The sequence below is a fragment of the Momordica charantia genome (genome assembly GCF_013281855.1).
Source record: "Momordica charantia cultivar OHB3-1 chromosome 10 unlocalized genomic scaffold, Mcharantia_2.0 BLBB01000010.1, whole genome shotgun sequence".
Lineage (NCBI taxonomy): Eukaryota > Viridiplantae > Streptophyta > Magnoliopsida > Cucurbitales > Cucurbitaceae > Momordica > Momordica charantia.
This window is the reverse complement of record NW_028275158.1, coordinates 6,509,472-6,522,799: the sequence shown is the minus strand read 5'-3', so window position 1 is coordinate 6,522,799 and position 13,328 is coordinate 6,509,472. Positions and strand designations below refer to the sequence as shown.

Genomic DNA, 13,328 nt, shown 5'->3' with positions numbered 1-13,328 from the left:
AATAGCAATTTAATCCTTGAATTTTTGTTTATAATAATTTAATCCTTGTACTTTCATTGCTGTAACAATGTAGTCAAATCTTTGTAGGTTAAAAATCAATTCATTTTGATTAAATTTTTTACAGTTACAAGTTAAATTACTGTTACAAGTTAAATTGTTAAAAGTGGGTGGCAGTGACTAAATTGTTATAAAGCAAGTTCATGAACTACATTATTACTTCAATAAAAATTCAGACAACAAATGCATTTTTTAACCTAAAAAAATTAATTGGCAAGAAAAAAGAGAGCAGAAGTAGAAATGGCAAGCTCCCTTCATGAAGATAATAAAGTTGTAAACTAGAAAATGCCCATAACAATTAAATTTTTCTTCCAATGGCTTGATTCCATAAACATGGACAAAAGGCACTGTAAATTTCTGGTAGAAAAAATGAGCAACTCGGTGAGCATACACAATTGGCAGACTGAAGACATTCGTAAAAAATTGCAAATGTACTCTTGCTGCCAACCCAAAGAAAAAGAAACCTGAATTTTTTTTTTTTTTTTTTAATATGTACTATTCTTTAAAAAATAGTATTGCTCCAACTGCTTCAACTGTTTCATTATCTCATAGATTATTTCCACGTTCAAGCTTGTTTAAAAGGGTTTTTAAGAGGGCATCCATTCCTTCAGCTCGGATATCTTGCCTTTTCCTTCTCTCTTCTTCTCTTTCCCTCCAAGCTTGCTCGGCCATTAACCTCTCCCTCTCGAGCTTCTCCATCGAATCACGCCATTCCTGCTCGAACAATCGTCGTTTGTTGTAATGTATCTCGAGTATTTCCCTCCATTCCAGCTCCATCCTCTGCTGCCACTGAAAGTAGCCCTTCAGCATCTCAAGAATTTCATTACTAGTGGAGCTACTAGAACTTTTAGAATCAGTTGCTCTTGAAGACTTTGCTGGAAGAGTTCTTATAGCCTTTTTCTTCTGTGAGTGGCTTTGAGTGGCCATCTCCTCCTCACTTTCGTCTTCATTGTGTTCTTTGAGGTCAGAATATCCTTCGTCTAAACTTCTCTCCCTCGCTCTTTTCTTCGTCATCATAGAACCGGCTTCAGGTTCAAGGAGCAATCGCTGCATAGCTTTCCCCCTTTCAGCAAATACTGCATGGATTTCCTCAAAAAATGGACATTGCCAGCCAAAGTCTTTATGGGATGTCTCTTTCCCCTGTACAAACGTTGCAACATTTGAAACATATGAAAAACAATACAGGTACTGTCAATAATTGCCTCAACTTCTAGGGATGACCATGACTTATTAACCTTTCGAGCCAAAGTTGGGTTTGACAAGTCTAGCTAATTCCAGTCTCATTTACGACTGGAATTAAATGATGAACGCAGTCTGAATTACATGAAATGAATCTTAACATGAATGTAAATATTAATGAAAGAGAAATACTATATATATATATATATATAGGAAGCTACTAGACGTTTCCTCTTTTTAACACTTGCAACAAGACTTATAAAAGAAACTTTTACCCTCGACGAATGGAAAAATTGTTGAATATACCTGCTATAATGTGATTGCCCTTATAACTCCTAGATGAAAATTCAAAATCTATGTCTCTTAATAACTATTGGACACAGATTCGAGATACATTATTCCAACTCCCCCCACCAAAATTCTCCAATGAATGACTCAATCTTTATCAGAAATATGGGAAAAGATAAGAACATCACTGCTTTACTTGTCAATTTTCTTCCTAATTTTGGTGGATAAGGATAAGTAATTCAAAGTTTTTTATTTTTAGTTGCGTAGGCCATGGAACCCTCAGGTTATCTCCTTCAACTTCTTGCTGGCCACACATTCATTGGGGAGCTAAGATAATGTAAGTCTTTGGCTATAGTTTGCGCTTGGGTCTCTGTCCAGAACGACGCATGAGAACAAAAATTGCCTAAATGTCAACCAGAGGGCCTTATGAAATCTCTCTTGGCTTTTCCTTCATTGAGGTAAGGAGCTAAGATAATGTAGATGAAACTCTTTTGATAGTCTCTTTCTGATAGTTCCATTCCTTTTAAATGCCAACTAAAGAACCTATTGCAATCTTCTATCGCAATCCAGTTGACAAGGTTTTGGGGTCAATTAGTCATATTGGCTTAGCGATCTCAAGTTCGAACCTTTCAGTAAACTTAATACCAAAAATGCTTGATGTCTCTCGGGTCCAGACCTTGAGACAGGCGCGAGTGCCCTGGGTATAGGGGAGCAGAGCTCAAACTTCAACTTAGCACCAAAAAAAAAAAAAAAACCTTTTGGAATCTCCTTTGGCTTTTCAAAGAGCAAGCGGATGTTTCTTGTTTACTTTTCTCCACTTGCATGTTTAGTTGTAGGGACAAATTGTTACTTATCCAAATAAAAGTTACAGATTTCACACAAATCAAAGACGAACAAGAAGAATGAATAAGGAGATGATCCATCTCAGACATAACTGTTTCTAACTATACATAAGACATCATGTAAATGCATAAAGAGGAATCTTCAGAATCCATTCGTTATGATTAAAAGTGCAACCATTCATTGGTAACCAAAAGATTGTGCAAGAAAGGTTTACAAGAGAAAGCTAAGAAACGGGTTGACATTCTATATTCTAGAGGAGGAACAGCTGACAGTTTTCTTATCAGTTAGGTTCCTGGGGAAATAAACCAAGCAAAAAGATGGAGGAGAATAACACTGGAATTTGACAAAGCATATGCCAAAAAAATGAAGTACAGTGATGTCTCTTTCCAAGAAGTCAACAGATAGTTCTTTTGTTCCATTCGGAAGTAAGGTAAATAGGGAGGCAACTCTCAAAGTTAGTTTCTTTTGAAGTTCAATTTATGAAGAAACCATAGTTTAAATCATAAATTTAGTCCTTGAATTTGATGAATTTGATGGGTGTATCTATTTGGTCCCTAAACTTTAAAAAGTTTCAAGGACGGTACATCCATGCGATGTTGTATTATCCTTGTAATGTGAACTAAATGATGACAGGGTAGATAGGTGGCATAAAAATGGTGGATAGATAGATAAAATAAAATGACACGTGTAATATATGTCGAATCCTTATATAGATTGTGTCACTCTATTTTGTTTAATTGCTCCTTTTTATGTCATTTATCAAATGCGATCTCAAATTAGTCCAAGTTTGTTTGATAATTGTATGGTCTCAAACAAGCGTGGGAGGATCTTGACCATATCCTTGGAGCTGCAAGTTTGCTCAAGCTCTTTGGAATGGGAGCCTTGGGTCGTCGGGATCTATTGGGCGCGAAATAAGGATTGCAGTTCCATGATGGAGGAGCTTCTTCCGAATCCTCCTTTCTATGAGAAGGGAAGAGGAGCTTTTTGCGATGTTGTGGGGTATTTGACTCGAGAGGAATGACAAAAATTTTTAGAGGTAGAGAAAGGTCATGAGGAGAGGTTTGAGAAGTTGTCAGGTTTAATACTTCTTTATAGGCATCTGTATCTTGACTCTTTTATAACTACCACTAAGGGGTTATTCTGAGATGTCCGTTTCCGCTTAATTGGGGGCTTCAGCTCCTTTTGTATGGCTTAGTTTTTTATTCACTCCTTATATATTCTTTCATGTTTCTCAACGAAAGCTTAGTAAAAGAGAAAATGTCACATAATGTGCAAGTTTAGTTGAAAGTTCTCAAAGTTTAGGACTAAATAAACCCAAGATCAAAATTTTAGAGCTAAATTTATAACTTAATCCTTAAATAAAGACAATACATTATCCTGTCATTTTCTTGCCCGTATTTTTCGAGACTCCATCGATATCTACATTTCAATTACTGGCTTTCGCAGATTTAACTTTAGGAACCTGAAAGTGGAAATAGACAAATTTGGACCTCCCTCCATCGAAAGCCTTAGTAATCGAAAGATCAAAGCAAGTATAACGGAGATTACAGATTCGAAACATAACGGAAAACAAACTCAAATTACAGATTCGAAAAATTTCAAATCAATGATACCGAATCAAAATAGGACCAACCTTGTAGCGGCTGAGGAGGTTCTTCCACTTGCATTTGCACTGATCGGCGGTCCTCCAAAACCCTCTCTCTCTCATCCTCGCACTCGCCATCTCCCACAATGTCTTCTTCTTCGTCGCCGGACCTTCTCCAGTGGAGACCGCCGTCAGGTCCCTCTCCAGGTCGGCGCGAATCCGGATGAACTCCCTCGTCTCCTCCTCGCTCCACTGGTGTTGCTGAGCCGTAGCCGCCATCGCGCTCGAGCTCATGCTTGACAACATCGCAGAGTTTCGGCTTCTACTTCACCGGAGAACGGTGGATGACGGTGACATCGCCGGCCTCGGAGAAGAAATTCAATGGTGGAAATTTGTAGTTCAGGAACGGCCCCTTCCGGTTCTCGGACCTTTTCCGGCTTACTTCTTTAAGAAGGAAAGGAATCGTTGAAAATTTTGGCACTCTTTAATTTACTTGGTCCACCCCTATGACTTTTTTTATTTCTTGCTAAAACGCCTTTTTTTTTAATAGCTATATTTTCAAATATCTAATTTACTGAATTCCCGATGCCAAAGATTTTATTATAATTAAAAAATTTTAATTTAAATATTATTTTCGTCATCACAATTTGACTTTGATTCAGGTAGTTTACTATTCACTGAGCAATTATTTCATAAATTTTCATCTATTGTTTATTTTACTTATGTCGTCCTTTGAAGAGACGACATATACATGATTGTATTAATCTACCACTTTAGTATAGTGGTTATACTGACTGTTTTATAATTTACATGTTCCACAGGTACTTTTGTCATCTCTAAAGTTTTTGTTATTTTTTACGATTTTTGATTTTGTTTCTGGTATATTATTTTTGTTAACATTATAACTTGAATCTAATTGATAGGTTAATTAGATCAAAACATCTAATTGGATGAATAAAAAACATAATATTAATATTTTGATTTGTCTACGCTTATTTTATTTAGTTAACCTACTCTTTATGTAACTTAATTTATTGTCCCATAATTGATATATATGATACTAAATTATTGTTTGTTAATCTAATAAACATGTCACGTCAGAATTTATTCGTGGTTAAAGAATCAAGTTTTTTTTCAACAGACATTAAAATTAATTCGGAACATGTTTTAAAATTATTCATAGAAGAATAATAGATGATTACTCAAAGGAATTTAAAAGAAGTACCTCTCTGGCTAGCTCAAACACTCCCACATGCAACAACTAAGTTTTTTTAAGAGCAAGAGATTGAAACCGTTTGGGTTCAAGAGTGTCATACTCAAGTTCAAGATGGACTTGGGACATGAGTTAATTCATCAATTTTTTTTTCTTTTCCTATTTTCTATCCGTCTCACTGAAAATTGATCACCATCAACGAGAGAGAAATGAAAAAATAGAAAAAAAAAACTGAGCTATTAAAATTTTAAAAATGACCAACGGAAAAATAGATCCTTAAACTTTTGGAAGAAATACCATAATTATAAGTGAATCTAATATATTTTTCACTTATACTATAATATAAAATATTTAATTACAAGTTTTTTTCTTTCAACTTCAGATTTGTATTTAATAGGTCCTTATATTTTAAAATGTATCAATGCATCTTTAAATTTTTAATTTTGTGTCTAATAGATCTTTAAACATATAATAGTTCTCTCAACTTTAAGCTTTTTATCTAAATAGTTCTTTATTTTTTAATTTTGTATTTAATAAACAACTAACTTAATAAATATTTTAAAAAATTTACGAGCTTATTTGGCACAATATTCAAAATTCAAGGTCTTATTGAAAAAAAAAGTCACTTTTATGTCTAGTAAATCCATTGATTTTAAAAATGTCAAGTTGCTATTAGATATAAAATTTAAAGTTCAGGATCCTATTAATTTTTTTAAAGTTTAGAGATATATTTGACACAAAATTAAAGGTTATGATTTGTTAGACACAAAATTGAAAGTTTAGGAACCAAAACTTATAATTTAACCCTTAAATAATTGAAAAAATCATTTGTTTATCCCTAAACTTGTAAGTATTTGATCAAATTGAACCATAAACTTAGTTAAGTGTTGTTATTTTTGCCATCTATTCAATTTCCGATAATTAATTTTAACAAAAATAAAATGCAAAAAACTCAACAAACACACTATGAAAATACAAAATCAACAATTAAATAACCCCACCATAACTTACAAATTTAAAAAAAAAAGAAAAAAAAAATCTCACTCTAATATTATTTTTGTTTGAACTCTACATCGGATACATATCTTTTTCAACAAATTTTCAAACGAAAAATATGGGAAAATTGTAAGACGTTTTAAAATTTAGCGTAAAAATTACCGTACTTGTATAATTTGATATCTTTAGAAGTCTCAGAATATAAGTCAAGATACCTTACCAAAAATTAAAAAAATGTAGAGATGTAATAATTAATTTTTTTATAAAAAGTTTCGAAATTAAATCAAGAGAACACAAATGACTAAATTTGTAATTAACGTAAAACTTACGGTTAACGATCGTTCTGTTTTTCAACAGAATCTCAGTGAAATTGAAATTGTCATTTTAAAAATGTCTCCTTTTTTTCTTTTCGTAGAACTACAAGTAGTCCAACCGAAATCCACTCGATGCTCTCTCTTGTTTCCCTCGCTCTGCCATTTCTCTCGAGCCTAAAAAAAATTCCCTTTCCTTCTAGGGTTTCGATAATCTAATCAGGGCACCCGCTCCTCGTTTCTGTCATGTTTCCCTTGAGTTTCGTCCGATTCAAAGCAGGATTTCTCTAATCACACCCAAAAATCCCCTCCTCACGCATTTTTCTACCCCGACTCCGAAACCCCATTTGTTCGTTCTTCAAATTTTCGCTCGCATATCATCGTTCAAGTGGGTTTCGCATCAATTATGATTACAATCTTTAAGCCCTTTATGACATTCATCGTAATCGTTCTCAATCTTCGTGTCTTTGGCCCTGGATTGAATCCCTTTGCACCCTACTGCGTGGCTCATCATTCTATTGCTGCTTCTCGCTAATTATCTTCGCTTTCGGTTTTCCCATCAATCCACTTAAAGAATTTTAATTTTGCTTTGGTCTTCTTCCTGAGAATCATGTAATTCTTGTGTCTTTTTGGGTTCTGGGTTTGTTGTCGTAGCCATATTTCGAACGATAATTTTTCGAGGACGATTGATTCTTACCGTTGTGGAATTTGAGGGGAGTTCTGTTTGTAGTTTCTGGTTTGTGGTTTTACGAACTATTACGATTGGGGGCGTTCTAGTTGATTGAAGGGTAATAGAACATGCCCCAGGAACAGAGGAGCCCGATTAGTCGAAGCCTTTCAAGAAGGCGTTCATTCCGATATGAGGAATTCAATACGGATGACAGGGGATGGACTTCACTCCACATTGGTGCGCGAAAGGGTGATCTCAAAGAGGTAGATTTTGTATAATTTCCTATCTTACTGCTTTCTTAGCTGGATTCTATTGTTGTTCCTTTTTCCTTTTTCGTTACCTTTATTATCATTAGTTTTATTGGCAAGAGGTTTCATGAAATTGTTGAAACTTGAAAGAATGATATATACTAATTCCGTTTAGCAATCTGATGTTATTTGGTGTGGTGAGATTATTCCGCAAGGAAGGGATGAGGATGGAGGATTTCACATCCTTCTCTCTGCTTCACTCTTAACTATTTCCATTAAATGGACTTTGGAGGTTGGGTAATATGCTCGACAAATGCCTAACAAATTTAAAATTTATCTGATTATGTTTGTTGGCATAGAAATGTAGAACATGTTTTGTAAAACATTTTCACTACGTTGACATTGTACTGGTGTCTTGAGGGAAGATAGATTTTAATCCCCCTTTGATATTTAGACTTAGTTGACAGTTTGGCATGTCGACTGAAATGTTATCAAATGAAAATTAACTCCCTGTTTATCTTCTTTTATTGGTAACTCACTTCAGCAACCTCAAGTATGCAAACCTCTTCTATCCTCTCCAGGAGTTTAGTTGTAGTTTTCGGACATTCTTGAGTTATGACTTGTGAATACATAGTGGATTCTATTTTTCCTTTTTTTTGGGATGGAAAATCACTTTCATTAAGAAGCAATGTTCTAACAGGCTTAAGGCAGCCTTTTTATTTGGCACGCCTCAAAGGAATAAAGTTTAGACCTGACAGCCCAAACAGAGATTGAAAGAGGACCAAACCCCTCTGCATCCTTAAAAACCTCATATTCCTTTCCAATTAGTTTTTCCATAAAACCACTTATAACCCTGCTTGCTACGGAAACTTCCCTTTGTTTCACTTCTTCCAACACAGCACAACAAGAATGAATTGGAGCCAAGGCCACCCAGAAACCTGGAAATGAGGGTGGTGACTGAATATATTTGTAATATCTTCCTCTTGTTCCTTCTTTTTCCCTTTTCTTCTCCTTCCCTCTCCCCTTTCCCAAAGTGTTCTCTTTATATACATCCTACTCACACCTTACTTTTTTGCGCCTCATATAGATATTTCAACTTTTGTCCTCTGGCACTACTCATTTTTCCCCTATGGACCCAAAAACTGGAGGAAGGTTATTTACCTCCTGGTTAGAACCTGGTTGTTCTTTTGTTTTCTTTTAAAATGCTATGGGTTTTTTGCTCGTTTTATTCTTGAGGTGATAGCTCTTGGTGTTATTCATTTGTTCTCAATTTTATTTTGCAAACATAATTGCTTGAAGTTTTATTTTCCCCTTCCATAATTGCTTGAAGTTTTATTTTCCCCTTCCTGATCAGGTGAAACGTCTGCTCAACGAAGGAATGGATGTGAATGCAATAGCATGGGGCCCCAAATCAAAGGGGCTGACCCCCCTCCACCTTGCTGCCGAGGGTGGGCATCTTGAAGTAATGGATGAATTGCTTGAACGTGGTGCCAACATTGATGCTAGAACTAAAGGTGCTTGTGGCTGTAAGTATCGTTACGGACGCATTTTCTCTTGGAATTGATTAATTATAGAACTGGAGTTGATTTTTATGCATATTCTTTGTTTGTTGCTAATGATGAATCATTGCAAGGATATGGTGTCAAGATCTTGTACAGGAAAGTGAGAAATAGACTGATAATGTAGTTCCCTGGGATTAGGTTCTAACTTTTATCTGAGTATAACTGTATTAACTCAATTTTATTTAGAAACATAAAATTCAAGCTGTACGAGTTAATTTTAAACTATAAATTTCGAATTTAACCATAAAAAAATTAGAATATTGAAGTTCTTTAAAAGAAGGAAAGTTCTGTTAATTTTTCTAAAATTGATAGCTTCTTAAATTAGAAGCCAAGAACTATCAACACTTTAACCCCTATTGAGTGCCGAGTTAAATATACTGCTAAATATGAATTAGATAACCTATAGAACAGAAGCTGTACGGAAAAAAAAGTTCGAAAAACAAATATAGAGAATCAACATTACCATTTAAAAATCTAAGATAGAAATACAAAAAATTCATAATCTTTAAAATTACAACTCTAAACAAGCATATAATCCATTGACAATGAATTTTTTCATATTGACGCCATTAGCAGAAGCAGTATCTTCTCTTAGTGTGGGAGGTGTGGGACTTTGTTTGGTTCAATGTTTCTCTTTGGGCTTCAATGTCCAAAGTGTTTTGTAATCACTTCTTTTAAGACTTTATTTTGCTTGATTGGAGCCTGTTCTTTTAGTTTGACTCCTTTTGATGGGCTGTCATTTTCTCGATGAAAACTCGGCTTTTCATTAAAGAAAAGCAGTAGTCCTCGTCTCTGAATGATGTTCCAACCTCTTTTTTCTCTCATTTTTTTGTGCTTTCTTCTCTGCCTCTTAACTTATGATTTTGGGTAAATTTTCATTTTGTTGCTCCTGCGCCCCCATAGTCAGTCTTGGCTTTTGGGTGTCTAACACAAGTTTGGGTAAAACTTCATTTTCTCGCTCCCACCACCACTGTCTTGCCTTTTTGAGTGCCTTGGCATGCTCGCTGTTCTGTCTTGTTAATTTGGTTCTCGTGTCATGGTGTGCTGGGTTCTCTCAGTCCAAAATATTGTTTGGGTCATGAGCAAGCAGGCACCGGCTAACCCGGGCTTGTACGGTTACTATTTTTCCTTTTAACAAAATGTTAGATTAACAACCATGTTTTCTTCTTCCAAAAGTGCCTAATACTCCAGCAATACGAGATGAATAAGGATATGGATATATATTTAGAAAGTAAAGCCTTAGAAAAAGATCCTAAATATTCATTATGTTGACAATGAACCCAGGGACACCTCTGCACAGTGCAGCCAAAGAGAGGAGGAAGAAAGCCGTGAAGTTCCTAGTGGAGAATGGGGCGTTCTTGCCAGACGACATCAACGACTGCAGATTTAATCCCCCCCTACACTACTGTCCGGGTCTCGAGTGGGCGTACGAGGAGATGAAGCGTCTTCAACACGAATTTGTTTCGTCTGGAGAGACATCTTGCAGTTCTGAGAGCTGAAAACCCGTTCCATCCCCCTTCGTGATGCTGTTAAGTGTTTGATTCTGTTTTTATGAAGACATCTATCTTAAATTTGTATGTGTGTGTGTTCTTCTATGGATTATGGAACTCTACTTTTGAAGTGTGTTGTGATGAAACCTTAAACTAAACTTAAAACTGTGTTGTGTGTTTGTGAAAACCTTTGCCAATTGTGTCTATTCTTAATCTTTGCGACTCTGCTTTAACTTTAACTTAAAGATGAAGCTTTTATATGGATTTGAGAGAGTCAAAGTGGAAACTGAACAAGTGCAGCTGGAAAACAAAAGGTTGCAAATCAAGTATTATAGAAAGATAGGTGAAAAAACAACAAAATTCTATACAGGATTGGCTTTATGAATAGGTTTCTCCTTTCCTTGTAAATTCTGCTAAGAAAGAGGAAAGAATTAGAGATTTCAACGAACACTCGGAACCTTTTGTTGTCTAATAAGCAACTCAAAGGAATTTTCTTTTTCCTCTCAAGAAACTCATCAACAAGACCCTCAAATTTGAGTGGATATACCAGTTTAGGCTATGCTTATTCTTGCTAATGTCAAAGCTAGAATAACATACCCTTGTGGCCGACAAAAAAAAAAAGAATAACTTTTGATATTACTTAAATTACATGGGAAATATTGCTCCCAAGGAGTAGTTGGTAACAACTTAGGGTTTCTTAACCATACTGGTTTAGAGGTCTCAAATTCGTTTATATATATATATATATATAAAACTTTTGATGTCTTCCTACAAGGGAGCAAAACTCTAATCTCTCAATTATATAAAAAAAAAACCTTCAAAAATATCATATTTCATTCCCTCTCTCCTCTAATAGAATAAAAGAATTAGAGTATAATATTCATGTCATTTGTTTGAAATGTACATCACCCATACTTAGAATCACTTCTCTTCGGATGATCATGTTTGGTAAATTAAAAATTGATTTTAGGAAAGTTTAAAATCAACTTAAAATCACTTTAAATTGATTTTTGGGGCATCACTTATACGGCGATTTTGAAAAATAAATCACTTATATGACGATTATGAAAAATCAATTATTCTTAAATGTCTTTTTTCAAAATTACTAATTCTATAATCTTTTCCAAACACACCCTTACTTGAATTATCACTTTATTGGAAGTAACAATTTAATTACAAGATCAGTACAATATGTACTTTCAGATCTATCATTAACTATTAAAATTGACGAAATTCTTATCAATTCATTTCGTTTAACATACGACATGTAAGTTTAGAGTAAAACTCACTCGTCCCCTTAAATAATACGTCAATGTAAGTTAAATAATATGAAATCATTCTTTTTATAGGTAAACCCTTTTACGTATTATGTATCCTTGTAAAAATCATTCTAGGGGTAGGTTAGTTTGAGATTTAATGTTTAATTTTTGTATTTTATAATTTGTCACTAATGGTTGACAAGACCTACCATTAGTAGGACACAAGGTCATATAATTTAGAGAAAAATTTAAAAGTGATAACAAAAATAGTATAAAATTACATTTATTACTTTATTTATATAATTGAATAAAAAAAAATCTACAACTCCATTTAGAACTCCACACACTTGATAATGTGCAAGAATAAATGGAAAAAGAGAAACACAATGTGTATTTGAAGGGATAAAGCTTATACATGCATTATGAAGGGGAGCATCATATCATTAATTATTTAATTGTAATTTTCCTTTTGTATTTAACTAATCAAATTCTTATCAAATCTACTTAGTTTTTTTTTTCTTTTTATCATTTTAAGTACTATCTTGAATTAAATTAAAAGGATGATGGAATTATGTAGGTTTTATTTGGTGAAAGTTTGAACTTTGTGAAACATTTTAGCTAACTTTTTATGGTTTTTTTTCCCTCCTTTCTTATTCTTTGAGTTTAAATCATATCGATGTTGAAGCTGATTTTCACGTGATCAGCAAAAAAAAAAAATAATAATAAAAATAAATAAAATAATTAAAAATAAAAATTAATACCACAAATTATTTATGCCCAAGTTACAAAAATATCTTACCATATATTTATGTAGAAAAAAGTATAAAAAAAAAAGAAAAAAGTATCAAATTTCTATTATCACTGAACAACCCAAGAACATCCTAATACATTTTAATATATATATAGTTTAGATACTATTTTTGGTATCTATATTTTATGCTTTGGTTCATATCGATATTTTTACTTTTGAAACGTTCATTTTAGTACATGTACTTTTAACTTTTGTTCATTTTAGTCTTGCATTTTCAAAAAGTACATTGGTTTCCATACTAAGTGAACATCTTGATCCTTATTGGTAAAATTTTAACACACAAATTTTATATACGGTGGAAGTCTTTCACTCATGGTTACATTATTTCAAGAATTTGATTGAAGGAAATGTCATACTAAAATTATGATTGAAATAAATTAGGTATAAGTGAAAATGAAAAGACTAAAATAGTTTATTTTTAAAAGTATATAGATCAAAATGAGCATTTTGAAAGTTTGTGGATTAAAATGAACAAAAACTAAAAGTACAGTGATCAAAATAAATGTTTGAAAGTATAGAGACAAAATTAAACCAAAAAGCATAAAGTACACAAACAAAAATAATATTTAATCTGACTTGTTAAATTTTAAACTAGCTATATTACTTAATTAATCATACAATTATTTCATTATTTGGCACAAAACTAGGATTATAGGAGATTAAAGTTAAAGGCTTAACTTCAATTATGAAAAGCAAGAGAGAAAAAAGAAGAAATAGTTTTAAAGATAATAAATAGGCCAAAAGGACACACACAAAAAGGAAGTATTGTTTAAGAATAAGGCAATTTGGGCAATTTTCCCAATAAAAAAATATATT

At 33.4% G+C, this 13,328-nt stretch overlaps 2 protein-coding genes across 2 annotated transcripts; one reads left to right on the top strand and one right to left on the bottom strand.

Moving 5' to 3' along the window:
• Positions 1 to 380: 380 nt before the first annotated feature.
• LOC111008249 (trihelix transcription factor GT-3a) lies at positions 381 to 4,444 on the bottom strand. The gene is made up of 2 exons (XM_022280882.2): positions 4,001 to 4,444; positions 381 to 1,197 (listed from the first exon to the last, which is right to left on the bottom strand). The coding sequence occupies exons 1-2, from the start codon at positions 4,256 to 4,258 to the stop codon at positions 604 to 606; spliced, it is 852 nt and encodes a 283-aa protein (XP_022136574.1). The 5' UTR covers positions 4,259 to 4,444; the 3' UTR covers positions 381 to 603.
• A 2,149-nt stretch (positions 4,445 to 6,593) lies between these two features.
• On the top strand, positions 6,594 to 10,629 carry LOC111008250 (phytochrome-interacting ankyrin-repeat protein 2). The gene is made up of 3 exons (XM_022280883.2): positions 6,594 to 7,405; positions 8,745 to 8,916; positions 10,237 to 10,629. The coding sequence occupies exons 1-3, from the start codon at positions 7,271 to 7,273 to the stop codon at positions 10,449 to 10,451; spliced, it is 522 nt and encodes a 173-aa protein (XP_022136575.1). The 5' UTR covers positions 6,594 to 7,270; the 3' UTR covers positions 10,452 to 10,629.
• Positions 10,630 to 13,328: the final 2,699 nt, after the last annotated feature.